The sequence below is a fragment of the Trichechus manatus genome, unplaced genomic scaffold (genome assembly GCF_000243295.1).
Source record: "Trichechus manatus latirostris isolate Lorelei unplaced genomic scaffold, TriManLat1.0 scaffold00022, whole genome shotgun sequence".
Classification (NCBI taxonomy): Eukaryota; Metazoa; Chordata; class Mammalia; order Sirenia; family Trichechidae; genus Trichechus; species Trichechus manatus.
In genome coordinates this window covers 17,488,214-17,500,536 of record NW_004443958.1, presented here as the reverse complement: position 1 = coordinate 17,500,536, position 12,323 = coordinate 17,488,214, and the positions used below count along the sequence as shown (strand labels likewise).

Here is a 12,323-nt window from a genome sequence, read left to right as displayed (position 1 = left end):
TACACCTCAACATAAAGAAAACAAAAATCCCCACAGCTGGACCAATAAGCAACATCAAGATAAACGGAGAAAATACTGAAGTTGTCAAGGATTGCATTTTACTTGGATCCACAATCAACGCCCCTGGAAGCAGCAGTCAGGAAATCAAACAATTTATTGCATAGGGCATGTCTGCTGCAAAAAAGTAAAGATGTCACCTTGAGGACTAAGGTGCGCCTGACCCAAGCCATGATATATTCACTTGCCTCATATGCATGCGAAGGCTGGATAATGAATAAGGAAGACAGAAGAAGAAATGATGCATTTTAATTACGGTATTGGCAAAGAATACTGAATATACCATGGACTGCCAAAAGAATGAATAAATCTGTCTTGGAAGAAGTACAGCCAGAATGCTCCTTAGAAGTGAGAATGGCAAGACTTTGGACATGTTATCAGGAAGAACCAGTCTCTAGATAAGGACATCGTGCTTGGTAAAGTAGAGGGTCAGCAAAAAAGAGGAAGACCCTCAACGAGATGAATTGATGCAGTGGCTGCAACAATGGGCTCAAACATAGCAACGATTGTGAGGATGGCGCAGGACCAGGGCAGTGTTTCATTCTGCTATGAGTTGGAACTGACTTGACGGCACCTAACAACAATATCAACAGTCATTATTATCAGAGAGGATGACTGATTTGTCCAGGGTCACACAGCCAGTAAGTGGTAGCTGAGCAGGAAGTGACACAGGTTTCCCTGGCCTCAAAGCCCATGCTCTTAGCCACTTTTCACTTCTTCTCAAGACGGCATCTGGCTTCACTGGTAATCTGAGGTAAACAGCAGAGGCAAAGTCTAGACCCATTAACAAGTGGAAGTTGAATGCTAGAATATTGGTGATCCCTTAGAACCGTGAGCACCCTGAGTGGTAGTGTGGTGCCAGATGATGTGGGGCCCAGCAAGGGCTGTAGCAATTAGATGCAGAGGAAGAGCTTCACCGAGAAAAGCAAGTCTTGAGTTAGCCCTGAGAGATGGGTTAGGTTCTCATTGCAGAATGCATTGGATGGCTATGTTTCTTTATGTTTGACTTTGAGGGTCTTGAAGGGGACCTGTTCACATTCTTTATTCACTTTGCAGGATTCTGACATCAGTGCAAGAGGCAGAGTAGTTTTGTGGGAAAAGTGTTGGGCATGAAAGCCAGACCGAGGCCTTCTCCTCACTCATCCTGCCGTTATTCTCTGGGCTTGCTTTTTCCATCTGTAGAACAGAGGCGAGGGCCCTTAACCCGAGCAGCTTCCCTTTTGCCTGCATTCCATATTGGACTTTTCTGTAAAGCTTCCTGGGAAAAACAGGTTTTATCACACTAGATAACTTGAGGTCCGTATAGCCTTAGAATTCTGGGTTACAGGGGCTAAGTTAAGAGTGAGACAGAGTAATTTCAAATATTTTGCAACCCCAGAGTGATTGATTGAGGGGAGTATGTCTCATCCAGGTCCTAAGCCTTCACAGGGTAAAATAAAATGAATTCATCATTGGTACTTTGTTTCGAAGGGCAGAATGAGATTTGGGGACTATGGGGCACCATTGTAGCCAGGATGAAACCTAGGAGATTAAACCAAACCTGTTGCCATTGAGTCAATTCCGACTCATAGTGACCTTATAGGACAGAGTAGAACTTCCCTATAGGGTTTCCAAGGCTGTAATCTTTACAGAAGCAGACTGTCACATCTTTCTCCCACGGAGTGGCTGGTGGATTTGAACTACCTACCTTTTGGTTAGCAGCCAAGTGCTTTAACCAGTGTGCTACCAGGGCTCCTTCCTGGGGAGATTAGAGAGTAAATATTTCTACATGCATCACCCAAGCAAAAAATATATGCTGTCTTCTTTAGTTTAGTTAAAATAGTGCTTCCTTCAAGTTTTTGCCATAAACACTGAGATTTTAAAACATCTCACGTTAGAAATAAACGGTAGCATTGTTCAGTCTTGTTCTATACATCTTCCATTCTAGATGGTTTGAATGTAGAGGCAGATTCATGTGGCTGGTATTTCCTGAGCCCCTACTTTGGGCCTAGAGTAGTCCCTGCCCTCAAGAGGTATACAGTCCTAATGGATAATTTATGTACACACAGGAAAGCAGACTTCTGTGAGAGAGAGTTTTATGCAGCACTTTTTCTTTGGCTTAAACAGTTGATGGGTGAGTCATATTTTCTTGCATGGAGTTGATCTTTAGAATCATTACGATGTTGCTGAAGGTGGTACACTGAATCTTTGCTGCAGTCTGAACTCTGAAGTAACTTATCAGGTGGGGGCCCAAACCCTTGGTGGTTTAGCATCTGCACATCTTTACTGTCAGTGGGTCAGATTCTACCCCATGCAGCCACTCACCTGTATTTACAGTTGTCGTTGTGTGCCGTAGTGTTGGGTCCAACTCATAATGACCTCATGTGGCAGAGTAGAACTGCCCCATAGGGTTTCCTAGGCTGTAATCTTATGGGAGCAGATTGCCAGGCCTTTTTTCTCACGGAGCAGCTTGTGGGTTCTTGTGGGTTCAAATTGCCCGACCTTTTGGTTAGCAGCCGAGCACTTAACTGTTACATTGCCAGGGCTCCTTATATTTACAGTAGAGGGCATTAAATGTTCCTGATTGAAATCTTTGTGAATGCAGGAGAATCTGAATCTTAAGGACACTTTTTGTAGTCTAAATGGCACAGATAAACAGCTTTTAGCCTTTATTTGGATGACATAGCAACTTTCCATTTTTTGGCCTTGTTATGCAAATCAAATTTTATTTTAGGTTGATCATTTCCCCTTGTGTAGCAGCCGTATTCAACTCATATTAATCTTGAAACTAGCAAGTGATAACATCTTTACCTCTCCTTTCGCACAAGCTGCTCTTGCTGCTTCCCTCTTCCTCTATTTGCAAGTATTTGCTGCTCCTTGATTGAGCCCCCGTGACTGCTGTTGTTGAGTAGCTGTCACACAGGATGGTTCCCAGCACCCCACACTTCACCTTCTCAAACTGATAGGGGATGGGCTTCCAGCTCTTTTGTCAGCTGTGCTTCTTTCTGCCTTGACTTATTTCATTTCTGCTTCCTTTCCTCAATTCCTTCCTTGCTTGTTCCAGAAAGAGTGTAAGACAGATTGGCACAAACGTCACACCTCCACGGTTTGAGGAGTTGAGGGTGGGGAGGACTTAGTGCAGTGCCTGGCTCAAAGCAGGCACTCTATTAGCGTGGGTTCACGTTTCCTCTGCCTCCCTCTCCCTGCCTCTCAGTTCTCCCTCGGACTCCATGGAACTTAATGTGCTTGATAAATGTGGGGTGAATGAATACAGAGAGTGATGATTCTAGTGCAGAAAATGATCGTGATTATTATTGTCAGACTAACAGTTGTGGTCGAGTTGATCCCGACTCACGGCAACCCTACATGTGTCAGAGTAGAACTGTGCTACGTAAGATTTTCAGTGGCCAGTTTATCTGAAGTATATCACCTGGCCTTTATTCCAGGGCACCTCTGGCTAGACTCAACCCTCCAACCTTTAGGTTGGCAGCTGAACCTGTTAACCATTTGCACCGTAGTGGTGTTTTAATTTAATCTGTGACCAGTGCCTTCACCCTCTCAGGTGAGGGGATAGATCTGCCTCTGACGGGATTCACAGTAACCACATGGTCACTTTGGGCTCCTCCACAGACCCAGGGAATGGACAGTCTTGTTTTGTCTGAGTAGTCAAGCAGTTCTGGGACCATCTCTTTATTAGTAGGGAGGGTGAGAGGGGTGCATATCTATGTCACACATAAAAATGAGAGAAGCAATCATTCTTCCATCATCCGTTTGTTTGCTTTTCATTCTGTCAAATTTTACTGAATGCTACACCAAGCCAGGTCCCATGCTAGAAGCTGAGGCACTTTATTCTGGATCAGAAGGTCACAGAAGTGTGATCTGCACACTCTTGATGGTTCAGCCTCCAGGTAGCTCGTTGGCTAACACGCGTCTTTAAAATGAACTTAACAGGTATTCTTACTAAGCATTTACTCTTTATGTGCCAGTCAGTGTTTTAGATGCTGGTGACATAGCATTGAACAAGACAGATACTACCTTCCCTGACAGGTTACAGTGTAGTAGGAAAGACAGACTGTGAAGTAGGAGTACGCCAGGAAGATTGTTTCAGAAAGTGTTAAGTGCTATAACCTAAGCATAGTAAAATGGGGTAATGAGTTGAAAGAGACTGGAAGTAGAGTGATTGGAAAGACCCTTCAGGGAGGGGACATTGGAGCTGATTGTTGGGAAAAAAGGTAAGAAACAGGCCAGGCTCCTTTAGATCTGGGGGAAGAGAGTTTTGAGAAAAGAACTTCACTGGAAGAGATCAGCAATTGTAAAGGCTTTCAGGTGGGAACAAGCTTGATGGGTTCAGGAAGAATGCAAGTGTGGCTAGAACATAATGAGGGGTGGAGAGTGTGGGGACAGAGAGGGTCAGAGAGGGCGGCAGGGTAGATCACATAGGGCTTTGTAGGCAGTAGAGGGGTAAGGACGTAGATTTTATTCTAAGAACAGTGGTTTAAAATATCAGAAGTCAGTCATCCTTCCTTCCTTTTTTCTTTTTGGTTTTTCACTTAATTTAGCAATTCTTACTGAACACCTTCTATGTGAAGAAAGAAATTATTCTGGATATTATTCTTATATACCTTTTAGTTCACTGAGTAGGGAAAGAGACATGGGTACCTAAACACCTAGACGATATAAGGGCAAGAGTGGAATGATGTAAGAAGTGCAGACAAAACCCCAGGCTAGCAAGAATTAATATTTTATGAATAACTTACTTCGTCAGTGTTATCAAAAGCAGTACCAGGCTTCCTATTTATTCTAGCAAGGAGTTTTTTGTTTTGCTGTAGCAAGTAGAAGTAAGGGGGCATGTATCTGGGTAAACAGAGGCAGATGCAGTATTTGGTTTTCACACTAGTGCCTGTCAAAGTGCCGGCACAGAGGGTTCGCTATGTGCCAGGCACAGTTATTGGATGAGTAAGTGAATGAATGCTATAAAAACCTAATTTGCGGATCCTCAGAACAAATATTCACTTGCATAACTTATCTTCCTCCTCCTCTTTTTTGAGGTCATGGGCATTTTTCATTGTCATTTCTTCCATCACCTTTATCCACAAGTCTCTTCATTATCACTTGGATTAATTTCTGGGCTTATGCCTTTACATCATAATTACGCACTTACACATTCTAGCATGTGGGACTTTACAGTGGATAATTGGGCCGTGGGGCTGCGTGAGAGCGTACATCACCATTTTATCCTCAGAGACTTTATGCACTGTTCATCAGGCTCCTAACCCCTCCTGCGTCCTGAACCCCAGTCTTCCTCCCAGGGTAGCACATTTGCTCTACAAGCTTAAGGCGGAAGCAACCAGAGCCTGAACCAAAATTAGGCCAAGGTAGTTTTCCCTTCCTTTCCCTATTAAAGGAAAAAACACTTACGAGAGGAACATTTGTTTTGTGATGATTATGGGACAAATGCATTTATTAAATGCATTTTTGAAATTTCCTCTCTGAAGTGTGACTATAAAGTAATAAAATGGAAACGCTCCTTTTTCTTTCCAAGCAAGTAAAATTTCCTTTCTTTGTAGAAACCACTTTGGTAATGTTGTTATTAGTTGCTGCCGACTGGATTCCAACTCATGGCAACCCCACGTGGGCAGAGTAGAACTGCTGCTCCATGGGGTTTTCAAGGCTGTGACTGTTTGGAAGCAGATTGCCAGGACTTTTCTCCCGTGGTGCCACTGGGTGGGTTTGGACTGCTTTGGCTAGTAGTCGAGCACTTAATCATTTGCACCACCCAGGTACTAGTATTGGTGAAAAAAGCCGTTGCTGTCGAGCCAATTCCAACCCATAGTGACCCTAGAGGACAGAGTAGAACTGCCCCATAGGGTTTCCAAGGAGCGACTGGTGGATTCGAACTGCTGACCTTTTGGTTAGCAGCCGTATCACTTAACTACTGCGTGACCAGGGCCCCCATATTGGTAATGGGGGCACTTATTTCAGAGATGTTTTCCTTTCACTGCTCCTAAATATTTCAGGAATTTCTCTCTTAGAGCACCTTCAGAGGTGAAGGTAACAGTAGCTAGCAAGTTTTGAATATTTGCTCTGTGCAAGGCTCTGGGCTAGCGGCTTTTAGGCACGTTATTGTATTGAATGCCCAGCGCATCCCTGGAAGGTAAGTGTTGCCTGTCTGCTGCGGCATCTCTCTAAGGAAGCCCATGCTATTTATCGTCATCCACTGTTTCCTCTCTCTAAGTATATCATCAGGTTTGGTTCCAAAGATTTATGCTTATTTTCAGTAATCACATCCACCCAAACTAAGAGCAATTTTCTCCACTTGAGTATATTCAGAAGAAGATGCTATAAATTTAGCAAGTAATTCTAAAACAGAAACTCTTAATGAGTAGTGACAATAGTATTACCATTTCTCATCCAATGTAAATGGCATCACATTTCAATGAAATGTTTTAAAAGAAAGTTGCCAGAATAACTATTTTGAGGTGTTTAAATGTTTAAGTTAGAATGTTTAAGTTCTGTCTATCCTGTTAGACGGTTATTCTCAGCATTGCATGGTCATATGTCTGATACATGTGCCTGTCTTTTATACATATAACATACGTTGTTGTCGTCGAGTAGCTACCCCAAGTACAACAGAACGAAACACTGCCCGGTCCTGCACCATCCTCACGATCGTTGTTATGCTTGAGCCCCTTGTCGCAGCCAATGTGTCTGTCAGTCCATCTCGTTGAGGGTCTTGCTCTTTTTTGCTGACCTTCTACTTTACCAATCATGATGTCCTTCTCCAGGGACTGATCCCTCCTGATAACATATCCAAAGTATGTGTATATAACATACATACATTTAAATTTTGAATATTCAGAAGAATTACTGAGGACCATGTTTTCTGAATCCCAAACTGAATTTTATTCAGCCATTCTATAGGCGAGCCTTACATTGCGTACTTTCCAGTTTTGTGAAGCTGAGTATACTGAGGAGTTCATTCATTTATTCTGTCACTTATTGCTTTATTTTACAAACATTTTTGAGCATCTAACATCTGCTAGACACTGGGAATTCACGTGTGAATGTGTTACACAAGGTCCCTGCCTTTTAGTGCTTTAATTCTATACCATAAAAGTAACCAAACCATGAACAGGATCATTGCAGGGTGTAGTAGAAAGCCCTACGAATCACAGTGGTCCAGTCTACATCCGATTGTGGAGATGGTGCAGGACCGGGCAGCGTTTCCTTCTGTCGTACATGAGGTTGCCATGAGTCGGGGCCAACTCAGTGGCCATTACTAGCACAATGGTGCTACGGAAAAAATAGAGTGAAATGTATTAGAGAATAACAGGTGAACAAGGGTGAGGGAGAATGTGTGTGCTACCTTAGGGGGACCTGAGAAGACTGTTCTGAGGAAGGGGCTGTTAATTTGGGCCTGTGTAATAAGAAAGAGGCAGCCATCAAAGTTTGGGGAAGAGAGTTCCAGGCAGAAGGAGCAGCAAGTGCAGATGCCCTGAGCTGGGAACAAGCGTGGTCAGATTCATGTGCATCTCTGAGAAGGAACATCTGTTATACTCCACCGTGACTGAGGACTACCACTTGGCCTGGCGGTATAAAAGGTTCCATGTCTCACCCTGAGTCACCCCAGACTTGTAAGGAATTTTCCATTCTTACGTCTGTTTGTATAATTTTTCTGAATCTTTCTGGTTGCTTGCTCTCAGACGATGCTTCTTTATCAGTCTGGTTTTTCTGGCAGTGTCTTCTCTATGCCTAGGATTCAGAAGACCAAGCTTGTTAGGACTCTGTCTGAAATAAAAAGTCTCCATGTTAGGCTTGGAAGTACTCTTCTAGGTTAGCTGCCTGTTCTTCAGTGAGGTCGAGAATGCTGCTGTGTTGCAAAATTTTAGATAGGTCAAGTATTAGTCTGTTATTGGAGATATCCATGTTCTTCTGTATTCATTTATTCTCTCACACTCACACCCAAATTCAGCCTTTTGAGTTGTTCAGTTTCTGATACATACTTACAAATGCAAGTACATGTTTTAATATACTTTTAACGGATTGAAAGATATAATAATTTTATAGCCCTTATTAATCTGCCAGTTTTCTCTTAGCCCTTACTGAATTTTACAGGTCTGACATTTCAAAGGATGTTACTGCAGGTGTTGTTTGTCTGACATTTTAGGGAATGGCACTTTGTACCATGTTTAGACATGTGTTATTTCTTGAGGAAGCCTTGTTTGATTCAATGACAGCATTCCCCGGCTCTTTTGAACACGGAGCTCTCAAAAGTGCATTTTACTCGGCTTCTTTTTGCCAATGGCCAGACACTAGAATATTAAAAAAAAAAGTCTTGCCCGCACTTAACTGTAACTGTAGCTGTCCAGTAAGAATGTTTTTAATAACCTTTAAAAGTAAGTGTATAGACATTACATTCTATTCATTTATAGATGAGTTGGTAAAATGTTTATTATAAATTCTGAGACTTTACCCTCCAAAAAGGGAAGCGGATAGATGGTGTCATAAATTGTTATGGCTGAAATCTTCGACATTCCTTTGCTCATTTAGAGTCATTAATGGTACATGAACATTAAAGCCCACTCGTTAATTTCTCTGAGAAGACCCATCTTTATGTGGTCATACCTTCCCAAAGCTGAACTGGTAGGTTGTCTTCTTCCAGAAGCAGACCTTGTTTCCTGTATTAAAAACAATTAAGACGTGGTAAGAGCCCGAGGAAACATGGACGTACCTTTTACAACGTGGTTGAAAAAGCGTATGCTGGTTCTTCTCTTGATGTGTGGCATGTAGCAAGCTACTTTACTTCTCTAAAGCCTGGGGGTTTTCATCAGGAAAAAAAAAAAACCACCCATGGTGATAATATGTGTATAAAAGATAAATGGCAGCTATTATCAGGATTATTTTTTTAAAAGCCCTTGCCAAATGCAGTTCATCAAAGTATAAGGCTGTTGGATTGAAATCTCTTTAATGAGTGCTTATTTGCACTTACGTGCATTGCTTTCTTTCCCTCTGATGCTCCTGGCAGCATAAACATCTTATAATTTCTAAACTCAGATTTATCTCTGAAAACTTGTGGATAGTCTTCCATGTGATGGCACGCTCTACTTTTAGTTTTAATTCATGACAGATATCATTAAAGTGCCGAGTTGGGTAATGGTTAGGAGGTCAGGTTCTGTTGTCAAAGACCTGGGTTCAGATTCCTGCTCTGCCTCCCTGGACAGTCTAGCCTTTCTAAGCCTCTGTCTCCTCATCTGTAAAACACATATAATAATAGTGCTAATTTCATAGCATTTTTTTGTGAGAATTAAGTGAGATAATCCATGTAAACCTCTTAGCGCCCTTTCTGATTCATACTAAGCATTTATAGAGCCCTTTCTGATTCATACTGAGCATTTATTAAATGTTAAAAGCTGTTATCTTCCCTCTTTTCTCTAAAGTACACATCTTAAATATTATCTCTTCCCTGAAGCTGTCTTGTAAAACAGTATTTCCTTAAGTGTGTGTTAGGTGAGATGATGGGAGGTTCTAAACAGGTGGCCAGAGGATGAGAGCCAGTGGAAAATGGCAGCTCCAGTTGAACCACTTGTTTAGAGTGGCAGGAGAGACCATATCCCAACAGAGGAGGGACGTTAGATACCTGCTGCCATTGTGTTTACCCATTCCATACCTTTCTACTCCCTGGCTGACCTTCAGAGAAGTACTCTGTGGGCTTCCATGTTCTCATCTGAAATTCTGAGGTTTCCATGATGTAATGGATGCGAGAGTGCTTTAATGTTCTTAAATTTTATATATACAAGTTCATTATTATTACTGTTATTGCTTATGCCCTCCAAATCTTGACACACCCTCCAGGGAACCTCAGCCCTGCAAAGAAGCAGAGAGGGCCTTAAAGTGATTTGAAGAAGTTAGTTCAGTGTGCTTTGTATATATGTTGAATACTCTATGTCTTGCACAACTTTTGTTGCTCCTTTTTAAACTTGTTTTTGAAGTATAATACACATGCAGAAAGGAGTACATATCCTACTGTACAGTATGATGAGTTTTCACAAACTGAACACAATTGTGTATCCAGCACCTGGATTAGGAATCAACAGTGGCAGCCCTGTAGAAGCTCCCTCTTTGAGCACAAGTAGATTGATGTGCAAGATGTATTGATTCGTCATCTAAGAAATCATTTAAAAACATTACCAGCATCATGGTAGCATTTTCCATGCTGTGCTTTTTCAGTAAGAGATTTTTAAAAATACAACTGCCGTTATGTTATAGTTATATAATGTTTAACACTAAAAGGAATCCTGAATTTAAAAGTGTTGTGAATAACGTCTTCTGGTCATTCTTACTTAATAGCATCCTCTTAAATGTTTTCTTCCTCACTGAAAATACCATTAAATGGTCTGTTTTGTTCCCTGGGTATTGTGTCATTTATGTCTTATGTTTGCCTTCCCCCCTTACTAGGCTGAAAACTCGTTGAGAGAAGGAAACACCTCTGAATTCTTAGGGGTCTTGCCCTTTCTTTCCTATCCATGACTTAGCATGCTAACTGAGTGGCTACCACGTTATCCATTTCCCGTAACACTGAGGGGCTTTTTGCTTTTGTGAAGTGACTTTGCATTTATCCTAAAGGCATGACTCATCAAATTCTGGACACTTGCAGTCTCTGAAGTGGTTCCTTCTTAGTAAGTATGTCAGATTGCTGTTGCTGTGATACTCAGAAAAACAAAACAAACACCATTATGCCATTTTTCAATTTACCAAATTTCTAACATAATGTTTTTTCCTGTTTGTTTTCTCTTTTAGGCTCTCGACCAAGATAGAACAGCCCTACAGAAAGTAAAGAAGTCTGTAAAAGCAATATATAATTCTGGTCAAGGTAAGTGTTTACCAAAGCAGATAACATGAATTATAAATAATGACTGCAGAATTTTCTCTGCTGTTTGTGAGATGTTAAGTTTATGGAAGACTTAATACAAATGGAAAAGTGAATAGATCAGAGAAATCCCGTTTTCTCTTTTCTCTCTGCCTGTATTTCCAAAGCAAAAAGAAAAAAATACTATTTACAGTATATATTTTTAAACTGATTCTTTTTTAAAAAATCGTGATAAAAATGTGTGTCACAAAACATTTGCCAATTCAACATTTTTTACAGATACAATTCAGTGACATTGAGTTGTGTTCGTCATGTTGCTCAACCATCATCACTATCTATTTCCAAAATATTCCACCACCATTAACAGAAACGCAGTGCTCCCTAAGCCATGGGTCCTCCTCCTCCTCCCTTCTACCCCTGATAGCCGCTAATAAGCTTTGATCTCTATACATTTGCCTACTTGATATAAGTGAAATCGTACAGTATTTGTCCTTCTGTGACTGGCTTATTTCACTCCTGCATAATGTTTTCAAGGTTCATCCATGCTGTAGCATGTATCAGGACTTCATTTCACTTTATGGCTGAGTCATATTCCATTGTTATGTATGTACCACATTTTGTTTATCCATTCATCGGTTGATAGACATTTAGGTTGTTTCCACGTTTTGGCTATTGTGAATTGTGTAGCAATGAAGGTTGCTGTATAGGCTTCTGTTTGCATTCCTAATTGCAGTGGATTTATTATACTTTTTAAAGCTTAATAGATTTATAGTTAGTTTTGTCACAAGTCACGTGAGACATTTAAAATCTCTTTGTATGGTTGGTCAGCCTATAATTCACTTAAACACATGGGAATCTTTTCCTTCTTGCAGGTACCTGTACACATTTGACAGTTAATATTGGTGACAGGCAGGGGTGAAAGTTAGAGGAAGGGAGCAAAGTGAAGCTCAGATCCCGACAGACCTGCCAACTAGAATCTTTTCTTTTGCCTGAGGTGATGCCGGGTAGCCTGAGTAAATATCTTTTGTTTCGTCTTAGTGACCTTGTCAACTTGGAGACCAAAATATATTTTCAGTGGCTAAGAAGAAACAAATTAAGATAAACAGTAGGTAACCACAAGAAATCGTGGGCTCCAGTGCCCCAGGGAGGGGAGGCATGGAAACATGTAATCAGTTTTAAGGCCTCTGGTTCACATCTTTTGTTACTGTTGTTGCAGTACCAACTCCCTTACCCAAGGGTCAGTTCTTTAAGAAGTCAGTTGTCTGTAACGTAACGGAAAACTTGGGAGGAGAAGGCAGCAGAGTATCAGGAAAGAGAACAGGCTTTGAAGTTGAACAGATGTGGATTTGAATCCTTGTTCTGCTACTTACTGGCAAGGTGACCTTGAGCTGGTTACTTCACCTTTTTTTTTTTTTTTTTT

At 41.3% G+C, this 12,323-nt stretch overlaps 1 protein-coding gene across 2 annotated transcripts in view; it reads left to right on the top strand.

The window, feature by feature from the left end:
- The window catches only part of ASAP1 (ArfGAP with SH3 domain, ankyrin repeat and PH domain 1), a 312,941-nt gene that overhangs the window by 154,044 nt on the left and 146,574 nt on the right, over positions 1–12,323 (top strand). For both annotated transcript variants that reach the window (XM_023728200.1, XM_023728199.1), the window contains one exon: positions 10,834–10,906. In XM_023728200.1, coding sequence (XP_023583968.1) covers positions 10,834–10,906 — 73 coding nt within the window. The remainder of the gene's footprint in view (positions 1–10,833; positions 10,907–12,323) is intronic.